The sequence below is a fragment of the Canis lupus genome, chromosome 23, assembly GCF_011100685.1.
Source record: "Canis lupus familiaris isolate Mischka breed German Shepherd chromosome 23, alternate assembly UU_Cfam_GSD_1.0, whole genome shotgun sequence".
NCBI classification, from domain to species: domain Eukaryota; kingdom Metazoa; phylum Chordata; class Mammalia; order Carnivora; family Canidae; genus Canis; species Canis lupus.
In genome coordinates, this window is record NC_049244.1 from 27,066,130 (window position 1) to 27,079,797 (window position 13,668).

The 13,668-nt window shown below is 43.7% G+C and overlaps 1 protein-coding gene across 9 annotated transcripts in view; it reads right to left on the minus strand.

Moving 5' to 3' along the window:
* Positions 1-1,987: 1,987 nt before the first annotated feature.
* The window catches only part of GALNT15 (polypeptide N-acetylgalactosaminyltransferase 15), a 48,506-nt gene continuing 36,825 nt past the window's right edge, over positions 1,988-13,668 (minus strand). For 8 of the 9 annotated variants that reach the window (XM_038570767.1, XM_038570766.1, XM_038570772.1 and 5 more), the window contains 4 exons: positions 11,548-11,679; positions 11,081-11,185; positions 6,594-6,737; positions 1,988-4,031 (listed from right to left, as the gene is read on the minus strand). In XM_038570767.1, coding sequence (XP_038426695.1) covers positions 3,885-4,031; positions 6,594-6,737; positions 11,081-11,185; positions 11,548-11,679 — 528 coding nt within the window. In that variant the 3' untranslated portion in view covers positions 1,988-3,884. Of the gene's footprint in view, positions 4,032-6,593; positions 6,738-9,320; positions 9,481-11,080; positions 11,186-11,547; positions 11,680-13,668 lie in introns of those variants that run through there. The other variant, XR_005377001.1, reaches the window with a different exon arrangement.

Consider the following 13,668-nt stretch of genomic DNA (forward strand, 5'->3'; position numbering starts at 1 on the left):
AAGCAGGCTCTATGCAAGGAGCCCGATGTGGAACTCGATCCCGAGACTCCAGGATCATGCCCTGGGCCGAAGGCAGGCACTAAACCACTGAGCCACCCAGGGATTCCCTTAGCATCTCCTTCTTAGTTAGTTGTGCTTTACCTTTATTGTGTGACTTAAGGATTGAAGGAGTCAAATTTTGGGCTTTGGCAGGATTTGTTTTCTGATCATCTATTCTTATGCCTGGCTATTATATGTGACTATTTTCAGAGGTTATGGGTCTTGGCCCATCTCCCAATAGTCTCCTATAGCTTCCTCTCTGTAGATCCTCTAGATAGGGCTACCTGCCTGGCAGACGCCGGCAGCTTCCTCAAGACAAGGGCTGTATTCCCATGATTAGTAGCAGCATCTCTAGTAGCTCAACCATCTCACATCCATGTGACATGATATTTCTACTCCTCCATACTCTGGATTCCTCCAAGACAGAAGCTAGGGCTGAGAAAAAATTTAAAAATCCAGCAATTAATTGATGTGCTGCTCAGTGCTCCAAAAATCCTTTGGTTAAACCAGGGGTGTTCACTCCATCAAGATTGGTCAGTTGGACTTGGTGATGGAAGGGAATAGAGGGTCAGAAGAAGGAATGGGAGAGTAAGAGAAAAGCTGTCACAGGACCATGGATGCGGGAAAAAGCAGCGTTGATCAGAGATGAGAAAATGAGGGAAGCTGTGGACAAGATAAGCAAAATAAGGCGATCACAACACAGGCCAAGCAGCAAAACAACAAAACTAACTCTCCTGGTCAAAAGAATAGAACTAGTCAACAGAAAGAGAAAAAGGAAAAGTGTGGAGGGAAGAGAGGAAAAGGTATTACATTGGACAAGGAGTGTTGTCCAACATCCTACAGGATCAAACCATCTTGCTATGTGGATTCAAAAAAGAGATCTGTGAGAAGCAAAGAGTAGTCCAAGAACTGGTCCGGTGGGCATTCTCCTAGTTCCAAGTAGCAACAGAAGACTGCTGGAATAGTTTAAACCTTAGCTATTCAACATGAGAGACACCTAACTCTGGGAAACGAATAAGGGGTGGTGGAAAGGGAGGTGGGCGGGGGGTTGAGGTGACTGGGTGATGGGCACTGAAGGGGGGGGCACTTGACGGGATGAGCACTGGGTGTCATGCTATATGTTGGCAAATTGAACTCCAATAAAAAATATACAAAAAAAATTTTAAAAATAAAATGTGAGTGCTCGCTTCGGCAGCACATATACTAAAAAAAAAATAAAATGTGAAAAAAAACTTGAAAAAAAAATAAACCTTAGCTATTCAGATAGTGGTCCATAGACCAGCATCAGCATCCCCTGGGAGCTCATTAGGAATGCAGAATCTCAGGCCCCACCCCAGACCTACCAAATCAGAGTCTGTATCTTAACAGAATCCCCATGACTTGTGATCACAGTGAAATTTGAGGAGCATTGGATTAAACGAAAGTATTATGGGATGTCTCACAGGCTCGGAGGACAGGGGTCTAGCAAGACCTCAAGAACAAACTAGAACCAGCAACCTGAATACTAACAAGGTGTCCCATCTATCTACTCCTGAACAATAAAGTCCAGTCAGGAGCTTGAATTCCTGAAAACCACAAAGTTCCATCACAAAAGTGGAGATCACACTCTTGGAAATAAAATCTTTCAAATGCCAGGTTTCTCTACTTTTAAAATGATCATTATGGACAAAATTAAAGCAGAGTCCATAGAGAACAGAAATTTGAACACTTGATTACACTATGAGGAGAAGGTTGAATTTCTTTTAGAACTAAATGGAGACATCTGTTTTGTTTAAATTAAGGATCTGTAAGTACCAGCTAGGGACAGAGTTGACAGCCATTTCTACAATAAAGTAATAAATCATGGGGATGGTTAAGGAAGCAAGGAACCCCATATTCTTGCTTTGTTAAACCAATTAAGCAATAAGCCATCTGGGTCCTTTTGTTAATTACTGTCAAACACAACTTACACAATTGAATTCAGCCTTTTATTTAATAATATTAATTTATTCCAGCAACTTCAAACACTCACAATGCCAATAATTAAGTTTACTTAAAAAAATAGAGGTCTTGTTTAATTTTTAGTTTGCAACTATTAATACCATTTACAGGGTTGCCATCTGAGAACTTTTAGCTCCGTCTCAGCCTCAGGATGTTAGGAGAATTTGTTTTAAATATAGAACGTCTGAAGGACGCAGACAGTGGCTAAAATCTCTTCTCTCAATGGGCTGATGAATCTATCGAGATCAGCACTACCCAATAGAACTATTTGCAGTGATAGAATGTTCTATATCTGTGCTCTCCAATACAGTAGCCACTAGGCACAAGCAGCTATTAAGCACTAGAAATGTGACCAGTACAACTGAGAAACTGAGTTTTAATTTTTATTAAAAATTAACATTTAATTTAACATTTAAATAGCCACATGTGGCTAATAGCTACTGTAGACAGCACAGGTCTGGAGTGTATTCTGAGGAAGGAAAAATGCAGTGGGCTATTGACTTAAGCTGATGGAAAAAGAATACATAATTATGATAGGCATTGCTTAGAAACCCTCACTTCCTACCTAGTTTTTCTTATTTGAAACACTCTAAATTCTGAGACAGCCCAGAGGAGATAATATCTTTGAAGGGAGGTTTCTAAGCTGACCGTGTAGAGATCAAACTCTACTTAGAGGAGAAACAGGGGGATAAATGGTGTCTTCTTAACAGTACAATCAACTTCACTCAACAGCTCCCTATGGCCAAACTAGGTAGGCCAGGTCACAGCAAGGAGAGCCCTTCAGCTCTTGCTAGCACTGGCTCTGCTCTAGCTGAGGCATGTTCCTCCCCCAGTTATGAACATTCAACCTGCAGGCACATTTGGGGATCCCAGGCTCAGAAATGGCCACATCAGCCCTAATGGGTATTGATACCCAACTCTTGTTCCTTTCATATGAGTTTTGGCTCAAGTGCAGGCATGTCCCTTCTGGGGAGGCTTGTTTCTTTATGGAGGTTGCTATTTCTGATTCAGTCAATGCAAATCCTATGACAGGGCATCAGGAGAATTTCTCAATTGTATATACTTTGTTACTGGGAATGCTCAGTCCAAGCTGACCCTTCCAATACCAATGATTAAAGAGAAATACATTGCATGAGATTCTGGTTGGGGTTAGCCAAGCTAGAGAAGGGCTAGGGCAGGGAGAATGGAGGTAGAAAGTATGGAGGAAATTCTCATTTACATGAAAACATCCTATTCCAGGTCTGCTGACTTTCCAGCTAAGCTGAGCTGGAGAATTGGGTCAAAGCTCTTCCATCTTCTTTTCAACTCTACTCTTCCTCAGTGGCCTCCCTTTCTTCTTCTGAGCTATGGCTCAGCCAGTGAACATGGAATTTGTCCTAATGAGCTTAATCCAAAGTTTTTGGGATGTCAGGCCATTATATCCTCTTCACACTTGAATTTTCATGGTTGGCTACACAGAGGATCCAAGGTAAGGCCATTTGCAAAAGATTTATCTATTAGATTTATGTATCATTGGAGATGTTGCCAGAGACTGCCCATGCCTCTTTCTTTTGTCAGAGATAAAAAACAATTATCAAGTGCTCAATGGGAAAAAAAAAACCCTAATCTTCCATACTATGTAATGACCATCTACCAGTGATGAAGACAATGAGCAATGATTTTTTTTTTCCTTTTTCTAAAACAGCCAGCAGTCAATGCAATAAGGTGTAAGAAGCAAAGACTTTCTATATTCATTCACGGAGCTTTCTTTTCTACTGTCACCAGAAGCACAAACACAAAAGGGTCTGCTTCATGAAATAAACATGCTCTTTCAGTTCTCTTGGGGCTGAACTGCGATGACTAAACTTCTGTTTTCCCTTTGACAGTCACCGTTCATCCACAGTGTTGACATTGTCAAATCGCCACAGCTGGCTGGCTTTTCCATCACACTGGTGCAAGTACAAATCTTTACTGTTTTCCTGCACCACAGCTTCCATGCATTTTCCAGAAAGAATGTGGACAATCATTCCATTCTGAAAAGAGAAAAAAAAAAAAGGAAAAGAAAAGAAAACCAGTCAATTCTCTACAATCAGTCAGCAAAGAAGAATATTTCTAAGCTTTGTGCTCATTATTATAAGAATTATAGAGGTGGTCTGAACTGGCTGATAGGAACTGTAGTATGTTGGCTAATATAAAGTATAATTTAGGGATGCTTGGGTGGCTCAGCAGTTGAGTGTCTGCCTTCGGCTCAGGGCATGATCCTGGAGTTCTGTGATCAAGTCTCACATCTGGCTCCTTCGCATGGAGCCTGATTTTCCCTCTGCCTATGTCTCTGCCTCTCTCTTTCTGTGTCTCTCATGAATAAATAAAAAGAATAATAAAAAGATTTTAAGAATCTTTAAAAATATAAAGATTTTTATATTTAAATCTTTAAAAATATAAAGTATAATTTAGGTAGCCCTAAAAATAAATATTATTTGGAAGCTTGAGGTCACTAATTAAATTATCTTTGTTGAGATTGTATAATTGTGCCAATTCTTAGAGAGTTGTGGTTAGTAGCATGCCAGTGTACAGAGCATGTTCAGTCTTTATACCATATTGGAGACATTCACTGTTATCCTTGTCTTGTATATTTTTGCTTTCGAAAAGATTTTAATCTGGTCTCTGCCCACTCTGGATCCTGCAATTTAGTACTGCTGCCACCAGGTTGCAGTAGAAAGTGAAAGCTCAAGGATATATAAAGGGCCTAAGTCAGTCATGTTTGAAGGATGATAGCCGCTTCCTACTCAAAAGCGACCAGATTTAATATTGAATCTGGCTATCCTTTTTTCCAACAAAAATTGATTTCTATTTTAAAAGATTTTATCTGTTTATTCATGACAGACACAGAGAGAGAGGCAGAAACATAGGCAGAGGGAGAAGCAGGCTCCATGCAGGGAGCCCAATGTGGGACTTGATCCCCAGACCCCAGGATCACACCTTGAGCCAAAGGCAGATGCTCAACCACTGAGCCACCCAGGTACCCCCCAAAATTTATTTCTTTGTAAAAAGTTAAACATTTAGACCAGCAATGCTGATAAATGTCCATTTGGTTTTTTTTTTTTGAGTTATAATTCACACTCCATAATATTCACTCTTTTATAGAATACACCTTGATGGCTTTTAGTATACTCACAGATTCCATGCAACCCTCACTGTAAAAAGAAACCCACCATCCATTAATAATCATTTTCTGTCTCTCCCTCCTTCTAGCTCCTGGAAATCACTAATTTGGTTTCCATATTAATGGATTTGTCTATTCCAGACATTTCCTGTAAGTGAAGTCATATAATATATGACCTTTTGTGATTGACTTCTTTCTCTTTGTGTAGTGAAGTAGTACCTAATTTCTTTTCATTGCAGTAAAAACAAATTACATAAAAGTAACCATCTTAACCATTTTTAAGGGTAGTTTTATAGTATTAAATATGTTCACATTGTTGTGAAACACATATTCAGAACTTTTTCATCTTTCAAAATTGAAACTATACCTATTAAACAACTCTCCCCTCCCCCCAGGCCCCTGGTAACCGCTATTCTATTTTCTGTTTCTATGAATTTGACTACTTTAGATACCTTCTATGGGTGGATTCATATAGTATTTGTCCTTTTCTGATACATTTATTTCACTTAGTGTGATGTCCTCCAGGTTCATCCATGTTGTAACTTGTGACAGAATTTTTCCTCTCCTTTTAGGCGAATAGTATTACATTATATACATATGAATATATAGGTATTTATAAATGAATAGTATTCCATTTATTTATTTATTTATTTATTTATTTATTTATTTATTTATTTATGTGGAATACTATACCACATCTTGTTTATCCATTCATCCATCACTGAATGCTTGGGCTGCTTCTACCTTTTGGCTATTGTAAATAGTGCTACTATGAACAATACTTCACTCCTTTTCATGGCTAAACAATAATACTTTTTTAAAGTCTTAGTTTTTAGTATATGTGCTGCTGAAGAGAGCACAAAGTCTTAGTTTTTAAAGCCTGAAATACACTGGGTGTATCTTACTAATCTTTTACTTATTATTTTAAAATGCTCTTTTTAAAGCATTTCTTATACATAGGACTTGAGTTGAATGGTCCTTTGTGACCATTCATAATGGACCTTAACTTGGTTTCCAAGATGTCTTTGAGCATGTGTGGGCCTGAGTCTTAGATCCACTTATCACCAAGTAGAGAAGGAAGGGCCTTTCTATTGCTCCTAAAACCACATCACTGAGGTATTTGGCTGCTTCTATAACATACTCCATGGTCTTGCTGGTGACCTGAGCTAATAAACTTCAAAAAGGGACTGTCTCCTCTCTCTTCCATGATCATAGTCAGAGATTTACAAAGACATGGCAAATTAGTCTTCAAGAGGCTGTTGGTCCAACTTTGCTACAAGGTTGGCTTTATTCCTCTTGAGGCCTTAACACCAAGTCCCCAAGTTCAACAGCAGGGGCACCAGCCTGTATGGTAACACTTGACTCTTGGAAGACTCCAGAACACAGTCCCAGCCAGAAGCATTGCTGAACACTTCCTGAGTAGATTACTCACCTCTTGGAAGTCCCAGTGCTGTTGATGGATAGCAGGGCCTTCCTTGGTGCAGTTCTGAAGAATCACCTGCTCTTGCCTGACATCAAAGCACAGGTGCTGTGGGCTGCCATAGTGGATCTGCTTCCTGCTGGTGTGCTTCAGGTGCTGTGACAGAGGGGATGGTTGTTAGCATAGCTAGAAGGAGATCTTTTCCAAAGCTAGAGATGAAGGAAGGAGAACTCAGGTCTAGGGGCAATCTTTAGATCCTATTAGGGTCAGCAATACAATCTCTCATAGTCCAAGCTACACATACAATCCTAGACCAGACCCAGCCACTGAAATCGCCATGTGCCACATGCTGTTGTATTCATGATTATACATTTTGGCATGTTTCTCCATTATTCTTTTTATTGCATCATAGGTGAGGCGATAAGGAATACTGTGTATCGTGTGAGTGCACTGCCTGAAGAGCAGATGGGGGACACTCTTGAGGCCCAAGGTTATCTCTTTCTGGAGAGATCTAACCTGGCCTGTAACTAATTCTCCTGCTGTCTGTTGCATCTGCTGACTCTCGCTCATGGTCATTTTTTCCTCCCATGTTTTGTAGTGTTGGATTGTGCATATCTTTGCAGAGGGGCTTTAGCTGTAGGAAGCTTGTGTAGCCTGGCTAGAGAGTACCTTCTGATAAAACCATTTTCTGTTCCTGCCAGGTACAGCTTGAATGAATTTTTATATTAATTTTGTGGCTGGGAGACAGAGTTGGGTTCATGGGTGTGCAACCTGTGCATTCACGTGGGGCCCATGCCTAGAAGGGCTTAGTGTTTTTGGTTTAATATACTTAGTTTAATGCTCTATTGTCACTACCTCGACATTTTTAATAATTATTGAATGATGGGCCCCACATTTTCATTTCGTTCTGGGCCTCACGAATCAGGTAGCCATTCCTACTGGAAGATTCCCACACCATACATATATTTGAACCCGAAACCCATATTAGGTGCAGGCCGGTGGTTAAAAAAATTTTTTTAAAGTAACTTTCTCTATACAAAGACCTTGTGGAGACAGACAAGCTTCCTTTTCATCTTCCTGTGGGAGTGGGTGGATTTTTCTAGTCAAACTTTTCACAGATGTGTTACTCTTTAAAACTCAAAGTTGGCTTTCTATGATGTCTCGTTTCCAGCTTCTCATCTGTCACAGGCTGAAGTTAGGCTCTCATTAACTACTCCTGCCTGTAACTAATGCCTCTGGATTCCCCTGGCTCCCTCATCTTAGGCAGGATAGTTTGGTCCATGCCCTATGGCTCTATTTTCAGCTGCCTCTTGATTTTTGGGCCCTGGAGATTTCCCTTTGTTACAAATTCAGTTAGTTTTGTGTTTCTTCTTAATTTTTATATGGCATATATAGGTGCTTTTATGAGAAGGGCTTTCGACTTAGCTAGTTCAGGATTTTGCTACATGTAGAAATCCTTGCTAATCTTCTCCTTCCCAATAAGATTCAGAAAACCCACCAACACTAACATTCTGTTTGCATGCAGGAGACGGGATTATTGCCAGCTGCAGAGGAGGAAACCAAGACTTGGAGGGGTTAAGAAGGCTTCTGATATCATACAGTTAGAAAGTGGTGAGCTGTTTCTACCACCTTACACGGCTTCCTCACTTAGCACTTTATCTCTCTGTCCCCCTCCCCTGTGCCAGGTGTGAATGCCTTTCGGTGTGTTCTGGAACACTGGTTAAGGGCCAAGCCAAAAGAGGCCACATGCATCCTGAGCACCTGCTTCCTCACAGGCCCTCCAGATGCAGGCTTTCCCCCAGGGATCCCAGGGTCTTCCACTGGCAAGCCTGGCCTCATGGGTCCTCCCTGCAGGGCTGGAATCCAGACCCTCCAAGACATGTTCTGGCATTTGCCCCCAGGCTCTTGGGGCCTCACCTCACTTGTTGGAGCAGTATCTCCAGCAACTTGTACTTTGTTGTTTGTTTTCAATAGAGGCCTTAATGCAAAGATCCCTGTCATAGGCCAAAAGAGATTTGGGGACAGACTAGGCTTTCTAGGTTCATCCAGGTCATGAAAACCCTCAGCCAGCATCACTGAGGCTTCCACCATCTTGGGAGTTGTTTCGTGATGGAAATTTTAAAGAGAAGCTATACCCTAAGATACAAAGAGACCTTCCTGATAACCAAGAGGCCTACAGGATGCTACACCTTCCCCTGACTCAGTAACCTTTTTCTTTCCTCAGACAATAGAGGGCATGAAGTTTACCAATCATTGGGGTACTGAAGGAAGAGACATGGTTCTACCCTTCGACTCTTTCTTTTAGCTTCTGGAAATTATAACCCAGCCAATTATTTGGCTTGGCCCTTAACCAGTGTTCCAGTTTTAGAGCCCCGTGGACCAGAGAGAGCTTCAAGGGATCTATGAACCCTGGAAATTGTTAAAATTTTGTGCAGATGCACTTTTTTCTGGGGAAGAGTCCTTAGAATTCATCACCTTCTTAAAGGAACCATGTGACCTGTGATGGTGTCTGCTAGTCTGACCTCTGAGCTTTCAAGCCCCACCCCTTCACCTTATCCCTTTGCTCCACCTCTGGGCAAGCTCATAAGAAAGCCCTGTGCTTTCTTCATTGGTGTTGGCAGAAAGTTCAAACCAGGTATGCCCAGCCAGAGTTTGGGTACCCTCACCTGGCCCGCCCCCCGACCACATAAGAGCCAAAGCCAGTTGTCTCTTGCTGTCTCAACCCAGTTGCTGGCCTACCTGGGAGCCTGCCCATCTCTCCCCCAGAAAGTCTCATAGCGTGAATAATGATGCTTTCCATTGTTTCATTGCATGTGTGAAGTCATGAGTCTCCATATCTGAACCAAATTTGGGGTCAAGGGTTGATCACGCGTCCCACAGGGCGACCACAAGATATAACCTAAAAAAGGTTAAGAACCATGGGCAGGGAACAAACAAGCCACTAGACTGACCCATCCTTACTAGGCCTACATTTTCACCAGGTGTCACCTGGATTTCTCAGCACTGATTTCAGATTGTCTGTCCCATGGTGAGCTACTGCTATCTGAGAATGGGAACTCTGGCTCAGGGAGCAGCCTCTCCCTGTGGTCAGGGTGCCTGCCGAGTATATTCAGCATCTCTCTTCGACTGCCCTTTGGGCAGCCCCAGCCTTGTTGGGTCCAGATAGGTCCAGCCGCATTGCAGAGTGGGGCCTCGGGGAAAACTGTGTGATTTGTCTTTATTGCTGCCTCTTGGTTCCTCCCTGAGCAAGTCATCAGAGCACTGTAACCTGGGGAGTGGCCCCACCAGCCCTGGCATCCCAGAAGAGCTTATGTGCTATTCCCCTCTGCTCTGAAGGGGTGTTTGTTCTCTCTGCTTTGCTTCTGACCATGGAGTGAAAGGCTTCACAGACCAAATTGCTCTGTGCATGGGAAATGTTCTGAATGAGGCCAATGCTCTGCAGCTTGGAGCCAATGACTCCATCTGTGTGGGAGCTCTCCTCTGGCAAGTGGAGCAGATGGTCATCTGAGGCCACAAGGCCTGTCTGCTCCCAATCCAGCCCTCCTCTTCCGCTTCACATAGACCACAAAAACGTGCGTGTCCAGAGACACCCACACAGACAAACAGAAGCACACACGCCAGGCTCCTCTGGTGCCCTATTGATTCCCCTTTGTGAACTCTGGCTCTCATAGAGCCACATTAAATTCCTGAAAGCCACACCACATTTGCTTGCGAGGCCTCAGAGTCAGAGAACTGAGACAAGACTGCAGCCATGAGTTGTAGGTTTGAGACTCCACTGCAAGTGGGGAACACTTTCTGGGCTTGCCTTGCCTCCTCAGTGCTTCTGTGTCTACGGTGCCCACTTGCGTGACCCTCCTTCCCATCTCTGGTTCTAGCTGGCCGACGATCTCTGGCTGGTCCAGATGTTTCAAGTAGTGGCCTGGCGGAAATGTGAGTGCCCATATGGTGGTCTTCTCTGACTTTGGATGATAGATTTTTAATTTAAGTAGGGGGATTTTCCATAAACTCTGGATTTCAAACATCTTTCAAAACTTGGGGGTGACCTCATAATATTGGGCCCACTTTCATACAAAAGAGAAAGCATTGCTGAGGCTGGGGAATGGTGCTGCTGTCCTTTCAGATGGGCACATGTTCTGCAGACACTCCTCAGTCTCCACCCAGCTCACTATGCTCTCTTTCTTTCCCTGCCTCACCCTGGGCATATATGACCTTGCAATCCCTGGGCTAGTCACTCTCTGAGCCTCAGTTTCCTCACCCGTTAGACGAATGGCCAGATACTCTCCATTTCCCCCAGGCTTGGATAATTGTATTCTCTGATGATGGTCCATGTCTGTGCTTGTGCCTGAGGGTGGGGTAGGCAGAGCTGGGACGGGTCACTGGAGTAGGGGACACAGGACTACTGAAAGGAGATGCCCTTAAAGGGAAGCGAGGAGCATCCCAGGAAAGACCACCCTTAGGTCTTCCCCGGCTATTGAATGCTGAGAACTCTGACTACCTACCTGTTGCTGCCGGCTGTCGCTGCAAGGAGCTAGCATCATGGCACAGCCCGGGATGTCCCCTTCCGCCTGGCAGTCTGCACAGAGGCCAAGTCCGGTGTTGTGGAGCTGGAAGTGGACACCCATGCAGCTATGAACCCCCCTGTCAACTGTAAAGACACCTGCTGTCCAGTGCCATTCCTGCAGTATAGCTCAAGGTACCAGGTTCAGACCACAGAAATAAGCAAGGTCAAGCTGAAAGCTCTAACTCCCAGGGACAGGAAGCAGGCCACACTTGTCATGATGAAGGGCCCTGAAACAGGCTTTGCAGCAATCCAGTGACCTCCCTCCAGGTAGGCATGAAAGCCTCTGAGGCCCCAATGAGCTGGGGACAGTGTGGCTAGGATCATGGTCAAACATCTGGACATCCAGTTCCTGTCTTGGGAAGCTGCCCCCACCTTCCTCCTCATCTTCCCTGGGTCATGCCTTGCCTTTCCAGAGAACCTCAGCCTGCACTCAGACGGGTACAGCTCAGGGTAGATGTTGGCCAGAAACCAGTGGAACATCCGACACCCCAGCCTTCTTTGCAGCTGCAGACGTTCTGTGCAATCTGGCTTCTCGGCCTGGGGCAGGAGAAAGACACAGGTAGGGAGACAGGTGAAGGCTGCTGTTCACCACCATTCACATTTGGGGAGGGACAGAGGTGGCCGGGAAGAAGCTGCAGGAATGGGACTCAGACAGGGGACCAAGGCTGCAGACAGGAGGGAAGGTCATGTGTTGGGGGAAGAGGTCTGAAGGGGACAGAATAGGATGGATCCTCCGTATAGAGAGCTGTGGAACCAGTAATGTGGTTGTGAGGTCACTCCTTCCCCACTATCCCTCATTTTTTCAGTTGACAGAGACCATTATATCTGTGCTTTAAGGACTTCTCTGTGAAAGCCAGTGAAACAGTGGGGCTTTGCACCTAGGCAGGTGAGGTGCAGCACTATAATGAGCCTTATGGAGGCAGGAATTGACCCAAAGGCCACTGAGATTAAATAAGCTGGGAAATTGTGGGGTGGGGTGGGGACAAGGAAAGTTTACTCTTCTTCTCCTCTAAGTGCCCATCTCCTCCATTAATGAATCATTCCTTTGGGCTATGCTATCCCCTTTCTTTGAAACTTTCCTTTAGGGATCCCTGGGTGGCGCAGCGGTTTGGTGCCTGCCTTTGGCCCAGGGCGCAATCCTGGAGACCCAGGATTGAATCCCACGTTGGGCTCCCGGTGCATGGAGCCTGCTTCTCCTTCTGCCTATGTCTCTGCCTCTCTCTCTCTCTCTCTCTCTCTGTGTGTGTGTGTGACTATCATAAATAATAAAATAAAATAATGAAATTTTCCTTTATATACAGTTGTCCTGGGATGGACATCAGGTAAGTCCTTAACACTTTAGTATAAATTTATGTATTTGGCTGTATTGATAAGATGTAAGGAAACCTACGTATACATTTGCTACTAAATCCTGGATATCTTTAGGGAAGACAGAGATGCTAAGGAGGAGATGGAAAGATCAGAAACAAAAACAAAGAGAGAGGGGTGCCTAGATGGCTCCGTTGTTTAAGCGTCCCACTCTTGATCTCAGCTCAGGTTGTGACTTCAAGCTGAGTTGGGCTCCATGCTGGGTATGGAGCCTACTTAATAAAAGAGAAAGTGGGGTAAGGAGAGAAAAAGAGAGAGGGCTAGAATAAGAAGTCCATGTCCTCTAGGATGGCAACTAGACACTGGGCATTATAACAGGCTGTATGAAGTGAGTTTGGTTTGATTCAGCTTTCTCCCTCTTCTACTCCTCAGATGGCAATGTTGGAGGAGTAAGGTCTGAATCTGCCATACTGAAATGCTCTCGGCATGCTTCTCAAACTGTTATCCAAGGCACCTGGCTCAGAAATGCCCAAGGAACTTGTTAAAATGCAGATTCCTAGGCCCTACACTAGAGACTATGATTCCATAGGCTGGGGCAGCACCCCTGGAATCTGCATTTTAACCCTCTCTCCTGGTGAATATTATCCACAGGAAGTTTGGGAGCAACTTCTCTAAGTCAGGAATGTCTTATTTATTTAGCATATTTACCTAACATTAAACCAAAGAGATCTACTACTTTCCTTTAAGGAAATTAGTATAAATTTTTTGTAGTTTCTTGGCATTCGGAGTGTTCACTTGAGACTTTGCCAGCCATTCTGTAGGGCTGGACTTTGGTCCCAGAGCAGGAACATTCCTTCATGCATATTCCATCACCTTCAGCTTTCTTGGTAATGAAACAAACTGGTACATCTAGCCAGCCCTTGTCTGACCTCAAATGAGGAAGGATGCTGACAATGAACTTGCCCTTCTGTACAACCTTGCCTGAGAGGAAAACAAAACAAAACAAAAAACAGGATGACAACTCTTCCAACAGTGAAACCCCAGCCTTGTCTTTTGAGTGCCCAGAATTTCTGTATCTCAAAATCCATACGAGGATTTTGGGGTTGGGGTAGGAAAGGGGATGGAAGGATAGAAATTGTAGAGCAAAATGAGGCAGTGATATTATTAAAATCTTTTTTTTATAAATTTATTTTTTATTGGTGTTCAATTTGCCAACAT